The 18,040-nt window shown below is 49.4% G+C and overlaps 1 protein-coding gene across 5 annotated transcripts in view; it reads left to right on the top strand.

Moving 5' to 3' along the window:
* LOC108151085 (teneurin-m) overlaps positions 1–18,040 on the top strand; it is a 139,376-nt gene that overhangs the window by 81,558 nt on the left and 39,778 nt on the right. For all 5 annotated transcript variants that reach the window (XM_017279469.2, XM_017279468.2, XM_033387163.1 and 2 more), the window contains exon 2: positions 2,608–2,787. In XM_017279469.2, coding sequence (XP_017134958.1) covers positions 2,608–2,787 — 180 coding nt within the window. The remainder of the gene's footprint in view (positions 1–2,607; positions 2,788–18,040) is intronic.

Here is an 18,040-nt window from a genome sequence, read left to right as displayed (position 1 = left end):
ACTACAACGCATTCGCATTCGCATTCAAAATGACAACGACAATGGCAGCACAGAAGCAACAACAACAACAACAACACACTGTAAAAACACAAACAACAGACACACACAAAGAGAGGGAGAGTGGGAGAGAGGGAGAGAGGGAGATATGGTGGGGAAAAATAAACGCTGGGGGTTGTAGAAATGAAGATAAGCTGCTTATCAGCGCCATTCCCAGTAGTTGCCATTCCATTCCCGTTGTTCATTCTTTTACCCCCCCTGCGTCCCCCTGCGTCCTCCTTCGTCTTCTTCTACTTCGACTGCGCTTTAAGTGGTCCTTGGCTCTCTCTCCCGCTGTCCCCCCCGTGCCCCCGTCTCTGTCTCTGCATGTGTATGCGGATGTGGCTGCGGATGTGGATGTGGATGCCAACTGGCAGTCGGGCTGGCAGTCAGGCGACAATCCCAACGAAGAAAGAGTCCTCTCCCCTCTCCCCACTCCCCCGCCAAGCTCCGTGGCCCCATTGTCTCTTTGGCCATTTGGCTAAGCCCTTGACTTGGTCAAGCAAGACTGGAGGAAACGACCATCCAGATACCCTTGCCCAGTGGCAGGGGGCAGGTGGCTCGTGGCAGTTGGGGGACTTTCCACGCAGTGGTAGGTGGTGGGTGGGGGGGGGGGGGCCATGTTTCTTGGCTTAATATTCGACTAAATCTCGCACTAGCGGCGCTTCTTTTGAGTATCTAAATGATGTCGTCGCTTGTGCAAAGGCAAATGCAACACCCCTCCCTCCTCCCTATCTGTCTCTTTGGCCAATGAATGATGCATTCATTTCAGCTCGTTACCCATACGCACTGGAATCCGAAAAGCAGCGCCAGGAGCAGCAGGACAGCCCATCAGCCATAAGCCATGGACATTTTCAATTTCAATTTGCTGCGCATCAGCCATAAGCGCCTTAAATCTCAAATCTAATTACACGCAAGCCAAAGACAAAAGTCCACAAAAATTTTACTGCCCGTGCCCCATTTCCCGTGCCGCCCCCCCATTCGCCCCCCCTCGCCATCCTGTTCGAGGCATTCCCAGTGTTAATCACAGATGACCGGCTGCCTCTGTCTCTGTCTCCCTCCCTCTCTTCCCCACCCGCAATGCCAATTTTGAATGAAAATTTTTTGGAGAGCAACTTTTGGTGCTTTTTGGCGCTTTTGCTGCTGTGTTTAACCGCGTGAAATAATCTTTGCTGGCGGGCAGAGCAGAGCCGAGCAGAGTGGAGCAGAGTATCCTGCAGGATACTGCTTGTTTTTTTTTGTTGTTTTTACCACCCCCCCCCCCCCCCACCGTGCCGCTGCCACTGCTGTGTGGCTTCTGTGGAGCGGCGCTTTTCATTATAACGATAATGCGCAGGCCCCGCGGCCATTCAGGCAGCATCCCCCCACCCCCCACCCGAGGAGCGTCCGCGGAGGGCAGGACTGCAGGCAGGCAGACAAGTTGGTGTCATATTTTCTGCAGCTTAGATTTCCCACAGACCCTCCACGGCCACTTCCAGCTAAACAGGAAAAAAAAAACGGAAAAAACACAGAAGGAAAGAATGAGAGAAGGAGAGCGGGAGAGCGGGAGAGGAAAGAAAAGCGGGAATCGGGAATAGTCTGTCGGCCTAACGCAAGGCGATTACACCGAAGGAGGCTCCCCACTAAGCCAGTGGCAGCGGCAGCGGCAGCAGCGGCACACACTCGTCCTGCCACTCCTCTCAGAAGGAGGCTTAGGTGGGAGTGGGGCCTGGGCAGGATATGATTTTCGCGCCCGGCAAATCTCAACAAATTTGAAATTTTCTTCCTTTTTGGCCGTTGGCATTTCCGTTTTGTTTTGTTGCTTTTTATTAGACATTTCTCTTGCTCTTGCCTTGCCGCTCTCGGCATTTGAATTTGTCGAGCATCCTGTTTGCCCCTGCCACTGTCCATTGCCCCCCTTGCCCCACGTCTTGTGCGTAGCAATGCCTTTTAAGCCTATAAATGAGCTTAAAATTTTCTATGCGAATGAATGCGAATGCTTTTGAAATTTATTACAGAAGAGGAGCCCCATTTCTCACACAGATACGCGCACCAGAGTGGGCTAGTGTGCGTGTGTGTGTGTGTGTGTGTGTGTGTGTGTGTGTGGTATCAAAAGCATTTCCTCTAGCGCGCAGAACAGAAATTGAATTTTATTTCGATGGTTTTTCCTCCCTATTTTTATTTATGTTTTTTTGCTCTGTTTTTATTTTATTTTTTATCTATTTTGTTTTTTTGGCGCCTGCTAATTTTTTAGTAAAAAACCCGATATGGAGACAAATCGAATTTTCTATGCTGTTGAATAATTTCATTTCGATTTCGATTTAGTTCTGTTTTGGGGCAACTGATTGCGGCATGAAAATCCATTTGTTGCACGGCCCAAAGAATACGCTTTTCGTGTCAAATGCGCAATGATTTTGGTGTCAGAATTAAGCTGTAAAAGGCAGTAGATTGGGGAGTAGATTGGGGGAGTAGATGGGGGAGTAGAATTTCGCCCGAATGGCTCGCCCGACTAATGAATATTTTGTTTGTTTTTCCGTTTCATATTTTTTTTGTTTTTCTTTTTCGTGTGCGCTCTTGCTGCACTCTTTTCAGGCTTCCTCCTGGAAGGAGTCACGCCAACGGCCCCACCGGATGTACCGCCGCGTAATCCAACAATGAGTCGCATGCAGAATGGTCGTTTAACCGTTAACAATCCGAATGACGTTGACTTTGAGCCATCTTGTTTGGTGCGAACGCCATCGGGCAACGTTTACATTCCTAGTGGAAATCTAAGTAAGTACAATCCCCCCTTTTATTTGCCCGCCCCCCCCCCCCCCCCCCCTTGATGGGTGTACCATTTGGAAAGTGGGCCGTTTTGCCCCCCTCCCCCCCTTTTTTGTGTGTATTCCCCGTCATATGCAAATCCAGAGCCAGGCCAGGCCAGGCCACGGCGACCATCAAAAAGCCACTTGACTCATTTAAATGTTTAGCGTTTGCTTTCCCTCTCTCTCTCTCTCTCTTTCGTGGACAAAAATTCCATTTGCCATATTGCTATAAAAATGCAAAATACGGCCGGCCAAAGAAAACAAAAATAAAACAGAAACACAGCAGATGGTGGGTGGGGGGTGGTTGGGGGTTGGTGGGGGGTGCATAGAAAAGGCCGCAGCATTTTGCAAATTTTCAGCTCTTTTGTTTCCGATGCGCCATGCGCCTAAAATGCCGCCATACATTTGCCATTTATTGTTTTTCCAACAATGTTCTTGGCCGTTTTATTGTTTTTTTTTCGGTTTTTTTCTGTTGCACAGAGTTTGGTGGTGGGGGGGTGGGGGTGGGCTTGGCTTTTCCCTGTTTGTTTGCTTGTTTGTTTGTTTGTTTGTTTGTTTGTTTGTGTTGCCGCTCTATGCATATCCGCAAGCAGGCTTTAGGGATAAAAACATTCGAAAGTCGAGTGAAAATAGTTGGCAGCGGCACAACAGGCCAGCACAGGGCAGCACAGGGCAGCACAGGCCAGGCCAGGACAGGACAGGAAAAAACGGCAAGCCAAACGACCGCAGGGGCCTAAACAGAAATGGCCAAAAAAACACGGACAAACAACTGCGGCTAACAGACGGACAGCCGGACGGAAGGACGGACGACCGACAGAGCGTTTGACTTGATGTAAAATGCTTTCCGAAAAACATCGGGGTAGTGGATAGGGGGAGGGGGAATGTTTTTTGGGTTTATGGATCTATTAATTGAATGCAGTTCCATCAACGATTATGTTTGGCTGGCAAAAAGAGAGTATGGCTTTCATTAGGCAGCCACTCTACTGTTTTTGCACACCAACAAAATGCGAGAGAGCTAACGAAAAGAAATCAACACAACTCACATGAAGGGGGGGGAAAGCCCACACCCGCACACCTCTCCTGTGACTACTTTTGACGAGGGTATCAGGGCTTTGGGGAGAGGCTGCTGGCTGGTACTCGTATCGGAACAGTAGAAGGCTCAAAGTAAGCGAATGGCCGAGAGTGCAAAAACAAGACAAACAAAAACTAAATGCATTCCGTGTGCTCGAATCGAGTTTAGGCTAGTTTCGGGCTATTTATGTTGTTAGAGTATCGCAGTATTCGGCACTGGGTCGCTCGGCTTCTTCTTGCCTCTTGCCTCGCACTGTAGCATACTTTCGGGCTGTGTTGCTTTTCCCTCTGTATTTGCTTTCCGCTGCTGCCTTTTGTTTGTTTTTGCATTGTATAAATACACACACACGCACACACAATGATGGAGGGAGAGAGAGAGAGAGGCAGAAAGCACTGTTATCGTATATATGCCAAGCTTTGTCTTGATTTTCCTGCGTGTGCCATATAATTTTCAGCCCACTTTGCCCTGCCACATCCCCACTGCAGTCAGTCTTTCTTTCGTTCTTTCTCGCTGTCTCACATTTGGTTTTGTATGCAAGAAACTTGCTGGCCAGCTGTAGTTGGGCTTTCAACATTTTGTGGCCCAAATTTAAGGCAATTTTTTGGGTCAGAAGGCAGGCAGGGGCTTCGGGGGCAGTATGTGTGTGTCCGAAGCACTTTAATCTGGCAGTTGCACACTTTTCACGTCACATCATCATCATCATCATCATCATCAGCAGCAGCAGCAGCAGCAGCAGCAGGGACTTTGCATGTGGCATGTGGAATGTGGAATGTGTGGCGTGGCATGGCCTAAGCCGCCTGCTCGCCCTCTGTCGCTGTCGCTGTCGCTGTCGCTGTCTCTGTCTCTGTTGCAAAAGGCCAATTTGCATTTTGCATATCGTTTATGGGCTTTCTCTCGTTTGTCCCTGCCCCAAAGTGCAATTAAATGACTATTTATGAAATTCTATTTGCATTTGTGCATAAATTGATAAACATTCTAAACCAACCGTCCGTCGTCCGTCGTCCGCCGTCCGCCGTCCACTGTCCATCGTCCACCAGAGGCAACAGCCAGAGTGTGCCACAGAGAAGAGGCAACTATGATGCCCAGAGGGTGGGGGCGGTGACGGGGCCGGGGAGATCACGCATCGGGTTGTCATCGTAACACAAATATTGATTAAATTCTATAACAAAAGTGATATTCAGGTTTGCCCCCCCACCCAACCCGTCCCTCCCAAGCCCCTACATGCATACATACATATGTATTTGTATTTGTGTATATATATAAAATATATCTCGTATGTCGTACGGACAAATACATGACATTTGGCTTTAGTTCTCTCTCCCAACCCACCCCACTCTCTCTGTGAATATTTTCATTTCAATTTTTCCAACTCAATGCCAATTTTTATGGGAAAAATATTTGTTGACTTTTGGCACCCCAAAAAAAAAAAAAAAAGAAGAGGAAAACAAAAAACCGAAAAAGAAAAAACAGACAACAAAAAATGAATCCCAAAAACTGTCAAATGAATGAATGAATCAGGGCAGGTGCCGTGGCAGAAGGGGCAGTCGCACTGCAAACGGCCTACGTTATTTTTCAGGGGGAAAAACTTTGTCCATATTATGGTCCATGCCACATTCCGCATGCCGCATGCCACATGCCTCCTCCCCCCTCCCCCCTCCATTCTCGTATGTAGTTTAAATTTTCTGAGTGGAGAGGAGCTTCTGTCGATGGTGGTGTGGGCCGGGGGGGGGGGGGGGGGTATGAAAAAATGCTTATGCACCATATGCAAATACATATAAAAATGGGCATTCTGCACGATTGGATACATACACAGGCACACACACACACACACACAGAGACAGACACATGGGAGTTATCTGGAAGGCCGAAACAAAAGTTTGGCCAAACAGAAAAAAAAAGAAGATATATGTACATATATATGCATACATATGTATATATATATCCCAGTAGGAAAACTGCATAAATTGCCAGGGAAAAAAAGAGAAAAAAAACGCCAAAGTGATGGCAAAGGGAACATCCAAAACAAAAGTCGACATATTGAGTGGGTGGTCAGCACAGCGGGGGAGGGGCAGAGGTAGAGGGATCTCTGCTGTGATTCACTTTGTGCCCAGCGTGCAGCTGGTGCTTAAAGCTTTAATGGAGAAGCAGCAGCAGACCAGATTCGGGGTCCAACTGTGAGCGGGCTCACTGTACAACACTCGTTAAACATTTCCGCACCTTAAATTGTTAATGACTAAGGGCACTCCTCCCACCTCCCACTTCCCTCCCACTCTCCAGTCACAATCGCAGTCGCAGTCTCGCAGTCTCTGTGCACTTGAAAGGGACGCGCCTGGACATGCAAATGTAACTGGCTTCCGTTTCAGTAGCCTCGGTAGCCCTGTTTTCGGCAACTTTTAGTACCCTGTACTATCCCAAAGAGAAAGAGTATTGTATAAATATAATTCATAACTCGTTCGGTGTTGTGGCCCAGTGGGAGGTTCGTCAACGATAGTCTCAAGAATTTACTCACTTTTACCGCAAGCTTCACATGCGAGACTCAGCCGTGCGTTGGTTTTGCTGCTGGTTTTGCCATGCATGTGCGTGCTTGCGATCGAGAGATAAGCTTTGTGCATTGAAATTAAATCTCTTCGCCTCTCTCTCTCACCCACTCTCTCACGCACCTTTACGCGGCCGCCTTAAGCTTTTTGCTGCTTGAAGCTGTTGTTCTTGCTGTTCGGCTCAACCGAAACCGCACGAAGCAGCGAACACAAAAGCGAAGGCAACAAAAGGTGTGTGTTCGGGTCTGTGGGAGATCGGGGTTTGTTTTCGTTGTTGCTGCCAGCATTGGAAAAAATGTGTTGAGGGTTTCATTTGCGAGTGCTCTGATTAGCTGTTAGAGTACTGGGTATCCTCTGGACAGACCCCACTTGTTATTTCTGTATCTCCAATGCTGCTGATGATTCTACTTGTGCACCTCTGCCACTGCCGTTGCCACTGCCGTTGCCACTGTCACTGCCTCTGCCGCTGTCTCTGCTTCCTTTTCATTATAATAACAGGCCATTGCGGCATTCTGATGCGGCAAGTCTCTGGCTATCTGGCTCTCTGGCTCTCTTCTTCCCCCTTCACTCCTCTCCTGTTGCTTTAATTTTTTATCGCTTTCGAGGTTAGTTTGCAGCAAAAACTTTTGCGCTGTCATTGACCGCGTCTGCCAGACGAAGAGGAGCAGCGCCGTTCCAATCCGTTCCGTTCCATTCCGTTCCGCCTAGTTCAAGCGCCTAGACAGCACCGCGCCTCCCCATCGTCTGCAGCCGTTTTTCCTGTCTGTCTTGCCAGCCTGTCCTGCCCGTCCTGCCTGTGTGTCCTTCAACTAACTTTACACTGTCCGGCCGGACTGGACTGGCCGGGACTGGCCGAGGGTCCAGCCGGAGTCGAGAGTCGAGTTCAGGGTCTATTGGCTGGTCGTTATTGCTTTCGACCGGTTCGGTGGTCGGTGGTCGGTGGTCGATGGTCGGTGTTCGGTGTTCGGGGTCTGGGCTCTCTGGTTTATCGTTGCTGCCAGCCATGGAAATACTCGTAAATTTGCGAGCATTTTTCAAAAACCTCAACCCCTCGGGCTGGGGTGGGTGGGTGGGGTGGCTCTGTCAGGGAGGATCCCCAGAAAGTGCCTTTAAATTTGTATAAATATACGGATAGTGGTAATGGTGCACGTTTTTGGTTTTTGCTGCTCCTGCCGCTCCTGCTACTAAATTCATTCATAATGGGTTTCTGCCCCACTCCGGTGGTGCTGCAGCACTCGTTCCTTTATATATAGTAGTGTATATAAATTTAACTGAAATTTATTATGGCGCAGGATAGTAATTTATATTTTATGCCTGCTAAGTACGATGCTCCTTGCTCGTTGCTCCTGCCTGGCAGTCCTTTATCCTTTATGCAGTTTTCACGCACAATTTTAATTTTATCTCCTGCCAAAAGAGAGACAGATATGTGTAGAACGAGAGAGAGCTAGAGAGAGAGAGAGAGAGGGCAGTTCCAATCCACAATTCCAATCCATTCGATCCACATTTCGGTTTCCATTTTTTTCTTCTTTTTTTTTGGTTTTGTGACGCAACAAATTGCCTTCGTGTTCCGCTTGGCACTTAACTTGCCAGACAAACACATGCATATATGCATTCATATGTGTGTGTGTGTGTGTGTGTGTGGCGTATATATATGGCCACACTCGTAGGTAAGAGCTCTGGCCATTTCGAGTGGTCCTCACACGTGGCTTTAACTCTTGTTCCCTGCTCCTGCGGCTGCTGCTGCATTTATAGACCAGGCAATAACCATTTGGCAACTAGAAATTGGCATTTTATGCTCCTGTCTGGCCTGTTCTTCCCCCCCCACCCCTACTGTCGCCCTCTTTATGGGTTCCTGTGTATCCTTTTGATTTTTGAATGCAGATTGTTGCGGGATTTATTGATATTGAGTGCGATTGAGCGCCCCATAGGAGGCTGCTCCTCCCTCTTCGTCCAGCATCCCATACTTGGGATTCCCCAAAAATTGAGCGAGAGAAGAGAGAACTTCTCGGGGCGGCCCGAAACAAACTTTCCTTGCGACTTAATTAGAAGGAGAGCAGAAGGACAAGTTTTCTTCTCCTGTTTTCGGGAGTTCTTAAGGCATACTTTTAGGTGCGCGCACGAAATACCTTGTGCCGGATTCTACCTTTGATGAACCCTTTTTGCAAGCCCAAGACTGTAGACCTGCCTCCTGCCTCCCTGCCTCCCTGCCTCCCACAAAAATATTCCGTGAACAAAACAATGTTCTCCGTGCGTCCCTCTCTGCCCCGTGTGTTGGATGGATGGATGGATGGATGTCCTTGTGCTGGTGGCATTTATATGTTGCATAATTATGAGTGAGGCAGCCAGCCAGCCCTGTGTTGCAATGCGGCAAACGAGTGGGATGGGGGAGGGCAGCGGGGCAGCGGGGGGGGGCTCTGTGCATAATTTATATGTTTTTAATGATTTCGCCTTTCGCAAACAATTTTTAATGATTTTCATATGGCAACATGGCAATGCAACATTCTATAAGATTTGCCACCGTTGTTGCTGCTGCATCTCCCTCTCTCCCTCTCTCTCCCCCTCTCTTTCTGTGTAATTAAAATTGCAATACACACACCGACTGTTGCATGGAAGGACTTGGCTTTTGTTGCTGCTTATCCCCGCGTCACATATAAATATGTTAATTAAAATAATGTTGCCCCAGCGAGCGAGCGGGGAACAAACAGCAAAAAAGCAAAGAACCAAAGAACCAAAGAAGCAAAAAAGCCAAGCAAATGGCTTAGAATAGCTGTGCATGGAGTAGAGGGAAGGATATGTGCACATATCCTTCTCCCTGCAGGCTCGCTTTGTCGCCATTTTGCATTTACATGCCACGCTCAACGCCTTTCAATAGGGAAGCCATGCCCCCCCCCCCCCCATGGCAGAGCTCAAACATTACACGACATTACGTATACGCAGAGATGGTGCAGCCGGCAGGAGCAGAGGCTGGAGGCGGGAGGCGGGAGGCTGGAGGGGAAGAATGACTTCCGTTGAGGGAAATGCCGTCAGTGTCTGGGCAACGTCGTCTTTTGTGCCTTTTCTGCTTATTCAAAATAAATTAAAAATGGGAAAAGGAAGTGCAGGATGAGTGCAAGGAGAGCGGGAGGAGCCGGAGGAGCCGAAGGGGATGCATCGCATAATTATGAACTTGAAAATTCCTGGATGTGGTGTGGCCTCCGCCAGGGAGGAATATTGCATAATTATTTAAATACAAATACAAAAAAAAAGCCAAGAAAACACGCTGCACTTTCTCCTACCCCTCCCGCCCTCCTGCCTTCCCCTTCCAGCACTTACTTTCTCCGCTGCTGCTGCTGCTGCTGCTGTGGCATCTTGAGACATGTCGAGTGGTTCAATCCGTTTGGGGATTCGGTGGCGGCTTGGCTTGGCTTCCCCCATCCCCCATCCCCCCATCCCGCATCCATCCATCCATCCATCGCAATCTCTGGAACATATGAATTTTTAATTGAAATATTTTTAGAATGTAAGTGAGAGTCCTCCCTCCTCCCTCCGCCCTGTAAGGGCTGTAGGGGAAACTTTAATAAGTTATATCCTGCCCCCCCCACCCCCTCCCCTCCTCCCAAAGGACTGACTGTACCCAATTCATATTTCATTCGGAAGCTTTGCTTGAGACGTCTCGAAGCTCTTAAAGTTTCCCGTTTCTGCCACACTCTTGAGGATGTGGATGTGGATGTGGATGATAAGTCATTCAACTGTGAGGCAGCCACCGCCGCTGCCACCGCTGCCACCGCCGCCGTCGTTGCCTATTCCCAACATTTTGGGCTGCTGCTGCAACACGCTCTCTGGCTGTTGCCCGAGGTCATTGCAATTTTGTGCTGCGACACGAAAGTGTCTGCCACACTGATGTTCTTGCCGCTGCTGCTGCTCCTCCTTTTGCTGTATGAAAATTCATTTCAATTAGTGAAATGGTTTTGGGATTTGTATGGCAAACCACCAGCGCGCGTTGAGGCAGAGCCAGTGTTGGGGTGTATGTTGCACGGGGCACACATCACTTTGGTGGCATGCAATGAGCGGTAGCAGCAGCAGCAGCAGCAGCAGCAGCAGCTTGCTGCAACTTTATTTACCTTTACGTGGGGCCATAAATTGTAAATAGAGATACGAATGAGGGGGTAGTGCATGTGTGTGTGTGTGTGTGTGTGGTGGGACTTGTGGCAGGATTATGAGGCATGCAAGAAACTTGTGAAGAACTTACCCCGCAGCCGCGTCGTGCCCCCATTGGGCTCGTATCTTGAGGAGGCCATTGAACTGTGGTTTTGGTGCCCCCCCCCCGATTAAAGGATCCATAGAGGTTGGATGGTGGCTGGAGGGGGGTGGGGGACTGGCGGCAGGCATCAAAAGTATGCCAGGGCAAATATTTAAATATTCCTCATACGAAACGGAGACAGAGAGAGCGACAGAGAGAGAACGGTTTTCTCTACGTAAATGTGTATTTAAAACTTTTCCATCCCCCCCCCCTCTCACCCCTCCCCACTCCGCCCGTTGTGTTTCTGTTGTTTTGCTGCCAGCCCCCCGCAGCAGCTTGTTTGGACTCTTTTTTTTTTTCCTGTATCTGCCTCCCTCCGCCCCACTTTCCCCCCACCCCCACCCCCTGGCTGCCTGCTGCACACAGTTTTACTCAAGTTGCTCCCTCGACGACACTTTTTTCGACGCTGTTTTATCAGCGGGACAGAACAACGCAAATTTATGCAACTAACAAAATGTTTTTGTTTCTGCATTTTTATCGCCCTTAAACACCGCCCCCCCCCCCCCATCCCCCTCCTCACATGTGTGTGTGTGTGTGTGAGCGTTCCAAAGGGAGAGAATTCGTGGCAGAGATACAAATGGAACTTGGAGAATTAGGAGAGCTGTTGTTGTTGTTGTTGTCTTTTTTCGTTTTTTGTTAAGTGGCGAAAGCATGGGACATGGGATGGGGTATTCCCTTATGGTAATAGCCTTGACTTTTGCCTTTGCCCTGTGACCTCTTACCCCCGCCCGCCCATTGGTCGGTCTGTATCGGTCAAAGAAATCTTACTTTCTTGAGCAGCGGCGCCGTAAAGCGAGAGTGGAAAAGTTTTCTTCTGGCAGAGCCCAGAGCCCAGAGCCCAGCGCCCAGCGCCCAGAACCCAGACAGAGGGCAACATATTGTCGCACTCTATAAATTATGCGCATAACCAGAGAGACAGAGAGAGAGAGAGACCGAGAAACCACCAACAAGGAGCAGCATGTAAGGCAGAGCCCCAGCAGCAGGACGGTGGGATGTGCGGCAGGAAACATTCGGTTTTTGGGATTTCTCTCGCTCTTCTTTCTCTCCAAAGAAAGAGAAAACCATCCGAGCAGAACTATTACAATGCCAGAAAGTTTAACGAGTCATGTGAAAGTCTTTCTCCCCCTCCCTCTCTGTGCCTGGGTGCGTGTGTGTGTGGGGTGTAAAATTTAGTATTATTGCCATGCCTTGTACATGTGTAATGCGTGTGCGTGCGTGTGTGTGTGTGTGTGTTTCTGCCTAGAAACCGCAGAGAGTTTTAACCCAAAAGGTGGGCTCTGCCGAAGGGAGGAGGAGAAGGAGGCGGATGAGCCTTAGTTATGGCCCTTAAAACCTGTCACACTTGTCAGCTGCCAAGAAGTTGCACACTGATGGAGCCACAGACCAAAGGGTTGGCCTGCCCAAAGTTTTTATTGAAGGTGGAAGGGACTCCCCCCGAGGAGATCTCTGATGTGTGTGGGCTTATCGGTTATTAGTTAACCCAATCAGAGGCAGAAGCAGAGCCAGAGCCTCGGATTATCAAACGATGTCGGCCCTGTCTTTGGCAAATTATCAAATAATCGTCGCGCTGCAGGGCACACCCTGCCTCGGTGCCTCGCTGCCTCAGTGCCTCGCTGCCTCACGTGATTGATAAATGAGATTTAGCTTTAGATGCGCCTAATTGTATGCTGAAACGTGTGGCAGGACAGGGCACAGGACACGGGACACGGGACACGGGACAGTGCCCAGGCACTTGGATAATCACAAACGACATAATCAGACCAATTAGAGGCATTAGCTGGAGGTCCAGTGTCCTGTCCGCAATCAGAAGACAAACGTGGGGCAGGGCGCTGCCAAATGCATTTTGCTAGTTACATACGAATCTTCTTCGAACGTCAGTCAGTCACTCAGCCACGCCCCAATTAGATGCGGGGTGGGATGCTACTACTACTACTACTTCTACTACTACTGCTACTACTACTACTACTATGCCCTGACTTTCTCTCTGTGTGTGACTCAATGTCTCTGAGATTTACCTACAATTGACAGCTGAGTGACATTTGGTGACTTGGAGCTGGGGGGGGGGCGGCTTATATTTTTCCCTGGCAGCACAAACATCGGGCTGACATTCATTATTCAAATGTCGCACCCGCATGGCCAGTGGCCAATGGCCAGAGCAGAGCAGAGCCGAGCAGAGCAGAGCAGAGCAGAGCCGAGCAGACGCCCGTAATCCCAGGCTTAGTCTTTCATCGCACAAAACTGATTAGGCAACGGAGAGGCCGACAGCTGATGACCACAATTGCCGTTTAATTAAGGCCATGTTTCCCAGTGCCAGTAGCAGAAGCAGCGACAGTAGTCCTTGAATAACTACAGTGGGTTTCCACTGGATGCCAGGAGATCTGTCATAATCATGGGCACACACACACACACACACACACACACACACACACACATTGCCAAGGGGTTTCTCTGTGTGTGTTTTCCACTCTCATTAGGGGTTGAGTCTCGAAACAAAAACTTGAAACATTCTCGACTTTCGTCTCGATTTCAGTCGCAGAACTCTTCGCCTCTTCGTTCGATTGATGTTCACTGAAATGTGAATGATCCAATAATATGTATCTTTGCCACAAACGGAGGAGCGCCCTCCCAGGGAGTGTGCATCCGACAGAAGCATGTTGAACCCATTTACATATTTTAACAATTTAAATTATTAAAATAGTAGGGAGGGCATCCCTTTCGGGTGTCTGTTCAAACCATAATTTCACTAGTTTACGCGTTAAATGCGTTTGGCAGTTTTCGGTTTTCAGTTTTCAGTTTTCGGCTTTGCCATAATTTTTATTTTTCATTTGAATTTTTCTATAATTTATGGGGAATTTATTAGCGCTGCGGCTGTGGGGCGGCACTTCTGATTGGTTTGTAATTAGCTGTGGACCGCCGGCGGGGAGGGGGGGAGGTGTTGTTGTAGTTGGCATTAAAGCAGTGCCAAAAACTGCTTTTGACATTAATGTTGTTGGCAGAAGCACCCTCACGCTGCCGCCCCCCCCACACACAAATGTTAGCCAATAAACTTTTGACCTAATTTTTGTAGGAATAGAAAACAACAAAAAAAAAACGCCCCAGGAAAACACATAAACTAAATGCAGGCGAGTGGTGTGGCGAGGGCGAGGGCGGGGGCGGGGGCGGGGGCGTTGGGTGCAAGGTGTACGAACCAACAAAACAAAATATTTGTGCCTGCCACCTGGTTGGAGGATGACCTGAGCCGAAGAGAGAGAGACATACCGCCTGGGCGGACTTCGAACAAATAAAATATAGGAAAAAAACAGGCGAAAGGGAGCAAAAATAATAGAAAAGCCAGGATTTTGGGTTTGTCCGTGACATGTGATACCCTCTTAAGATGCAACGGTTCAGATTTTTCCACTATCAACGAATTTATGCATTTCAATGCATTTTTGTTGATAAAGTATTTAATGATTTGATAATTAGTAAAAAAAAAATGGTTCCAACGTACATAATTGCTATTGTAGTAGACTCACGCCATGCACGCTGCAAAGTCTTCCTTACCCTGGGATCATGCCATCTCGCTCTGCCTTTGAAGCCTTTTGTACTTGAAGCCTCTCTCGCGGTCTGCGTAGGCGTCGACAGAGGCTTCGTTTGCTTATCTGCGCTCTCGATCTCCTTCGGTCTCCGCTGCCTCCTCTCTGGATCACTTTCAGTCACAGTCTCTGCTGTCTGCTGCCAGCGCTCTCGCTCTCTGCTGTCTGCTGCCTGCGCTCTTGATTTCTTTCGGTCTCTGCTGTCTGCTCTCTCGATCTATTTCGTTCTTTGCTATCTGAGCTCTCGCTCTCTGCTGTCTGCTGCCTGCGCTCTTGATTTCTTTCGGTCTCTGCTGTCTGCTCTCTCGATCTATTTCGTTCTCTGCTATCTGAGCTCTCTGCTGCCTGCTGCCTGCGGTCTCTGCTGTTGTATATGTGTAGAAAACAGTCACGAAGCCTTGCTGATTGTGCTGGCAGCGCAGCAGCAGCACGAGCCGTTGCCTATCCTACATCCCACATATGTACATACATATTTCGTTTTTGATGCTCCTGAACATCATGATACTCATTTTTGGCAAGGGTATCGAAGAGCCCCCGCACAGGTACACAGAAAGAGAGAGAAAGAGAGAGGAGCAGCAAGTAAAAATATTTGCACTCTCTGCATGGCACCATCTAGTGTTGTTCTTGTTGCATTATGGCTGTCGCTCTTCCTGTTGTTCTTGTTGTTGTTGTTGTTGTTGTTGCTGGTGCCATGCCCACAGCAAGGATTATAAATTATAACAGCCTCTCTCACACGGTTATTTATGTTGTGTCAATGGACGGTGGGGGCACGGTGGGGGTGTGGATGGTGGGTGGTGGGTGGGGGGTGTCAAATGACTGGGGATATATCATCAATGCATGCGCTTAGTTGAGTGGAAAAAGCAGCAAAAAACGTAAAACTATACCATTGAAACGTGGGCCAACTTTAAAGTGGCTCGAGGGCTGGGCAGGAGGCGGAGAATTGGCAGAGATGGGGCTTTAAATCTCGGCCCACTGCGCCGCTGTCCCACAGCTAAGCCAGAGATCTGCTTTGAAGCTTTTGATTTATTTGCTTGATGGCAAATCATTAATTTGTTTTCATACCAAGACCCCCGCCCCCAACCGCCCCGAGAGCCGCAAAAAGGAGCAGGAAAAGCTTAGCATACTTTTCAGCTGCTGTCAGCTTTTTTCGGTAGACGCCTCGCCACCCCCGCACGCACAGACAGGCGGACAGGCGGACAGACAGAGAGACACCCAGAGATGGAGGCTAAATTTAAATAAAACGCAAACCAACAAAATAATCCGACACATGCGCTGCCAAATGATTGCCCCAAGTCCTATGTCACCCCCTCTCCCCACCGCCTCTCTGCTGCTGCCTAATCCCATGTGCAGTGGCTTTCCACTGTGTGTGTGTGTGTGTGTGTGTGTTTCTCTGTGGGTGTTTATGTCACACATAAAACTTGAGGAAAATCACTTCATTTTATTGCGACACGGCACACAGAGCGAGAAGAGCTTACACAAGATGGATAGATGGAACGAAAGCGCTCTCTCTCTCTCTCTTTCGAATCTCGCACTTGGGGACCCAGCTCTGATCTGAGGATCTCAGCTCCTGCACTGCCTTTCTCGATTTCTCTGGGATCTGGCTCCTCCACTTCGCTGTCCTGGTCCTCTTCTGGCTGGTTTTCTATGGGTTCCCCGGAAGCTCCTCCTTGCCACAACCTGCCAGCGGAACGGGTGTGGGGATATCCCTATACTATTCCTGGGTCCAATGCGTTTTGAAACACTCATTCGTGACACGCTCGATTTGGGTAGGACATGACTGATCCATCAATGGGGCCCTTGATTGGGACACTTCAATTAGAGTTTTTGGGAACTCCAAAGGAACTCCAGGAATCCCAGGAATCGCACGAAAGGAACCCTTTGGATGGACATAAATCATAGCCTACTTGGAGCACAGAGAATCCTCATTGATTTATTAGCGGGACAAACTTGAAGCCGAGATGGGGCAGGGCAGGGGCAGGGGCAGAGGCAGGAGCAGAGGCAGGAGCAGGAGCAGGGGCAAACCATCATCAGTCACCAGGCAAACAAACACGGCTCCAACAGGCTCCAAGCGCAACGGCGTCATATACAAAAAGTGCTTGCATACATTACGAAAGGCGATAGGCGATAGGCGAAGGGCGAAGGGAGACCAGGGGGCAGGACCAGGACCAGGAGCAGGAGCAGGACCAGGAGAGGACGCGTGCTCTCAGGCAGAAACACGTACAAGAAATCATGAAATGTTGCCGCCATCATACCGAAAATTGTACGGGTAACGTGCAAGCAATCAAAGTACATGAAGGAAGGACTTGAATTCAAGACTTGCCAGTCCTCGAGCCGCACACACACACGTCTGATTTTTACTACACTACTACACGTGTGTGTGTGCATGTGTGTGTGTGTGTGTGTGTGGTGATGTGACGTCGACAGGATTGCGACTGCCTACTGACAACACCAGAAGGTGTCTCCACCGTCTGGGACTCTCTTTTTCTCTCTCTCTCTCTCTGGCTCTGGCTCAGACTGGGCTCCAGGGTTCCGGGGTTCGGGGGGTTCTGGGGTTCGGGGGGGTTCTGGGGCTCTGGTTTTCTGCTTTCTGGAGCTCTGAGCTTGACGCAGACGTGCCCAGGCTCGACGGCTGTCGCTAAGGCGGCTGCTTTTTGCTGTTTAAGTAAGCATGCAAATGTCACATGCAGCCGATGGTGGCCCCCTCCCCCGCCCCGCCCCAGACCCTGCCGTGATAAGCAGTCTCCAGTTATCAACGTGGGGAGTGGGACGGGGGGGGGGGGGGCCGCAGTGCAGTGGATAGTTTTTTTGGCACTGCCTTTCCACCTGCCACATGCCACATGCCTGCCTCCTTCTGCCACATAAATGATGAGGTGCACGTTGCCTTGGGCTGAATTTAGTGATTTCCCCAAGCATGTGGCATACTTTTTCCATATATATCTACGATTCTGAGCTGCAGCTCGTGAGCATACGGAATTTCTGTTTATGGTTATTGATTCAGCAAGGAGCGGGGGCAGAAGGGCACTTGGAGACGTGGATACGTGGATACGTGAAGATAGTTTGAGTTATGGCCTGTGGCTGATTTGTGTCAGCGGGAAGGTCTAAACGAAAATCGTTGCCTACTTTCGGGCGCGCCAAAAGTGCCTGTGGATTATCCTGTGCGGCTCCCGATTGAATTGCTAAGAGGATAAGGATGAGAGGCTTCGGGCTCGGGCTCGGGCTCGGGGATTTCCAATCAAAAGTCTAGTTTAGTGCGGTCTGGCTTCCCTTTTTTTGGGGTTTTTTGGGCTAGCAAGCGATCAAAAATTCATAGCATACTCGAACATTCGTGCGAGTGCACTCAAAGGGAGCGCAGGGGGGGGGGTGCAGAGAGGTGTCAATAACGTCGGCTACTTTACGGACACTTGCCTGCCCCATCGGTGCCCCGTGTCGGCGTCGGTGTCCGTGTCTGTCTGCTTCGTAATTTACAATTACCGCACGCACAGACAATTTATTTTCCAGCGCTAACAAATAAGCCAAACATTTTTGTGGCCTGGCCAGGGGCTGGCTGACTGGCTGACTGGCTGCCCGTCTCCCAGGTGTATTGCAAATCAAAAAATCAGCCATTGAAGGGGGGAAGGAGGGGGAAGGAGGGGAAGGGCCACGCACGCCCAGGCAATCAGTTAAATGTTTGTTGAACTCGCCAGCGTCGAGTGCTCTCCGGCGGGTGTCCCCTGAGCCTTGGCGATGCGTTTTTCTTTCTTGTGCTGAAAATTGAGTTTTGT

Source organism: Drosophila miranda, chromosome XR, assembly GCF_003369915.1.
Source record: "Drosophila miranda strain MSH22 chromosome XR, D.miranda_PacBio2.1, whole genome shotgun sequence".
NCBI classification, from domain to species: domain Eukaryota; kingdom Metazoa; phylum Arthropoda; class Insecta; order Diptera; family Drosophilidae; genus Drosophila; species Drosophila miranda.
This window is presented reverse-complemented; position numbering and strand designations above follow the sequence as displayed.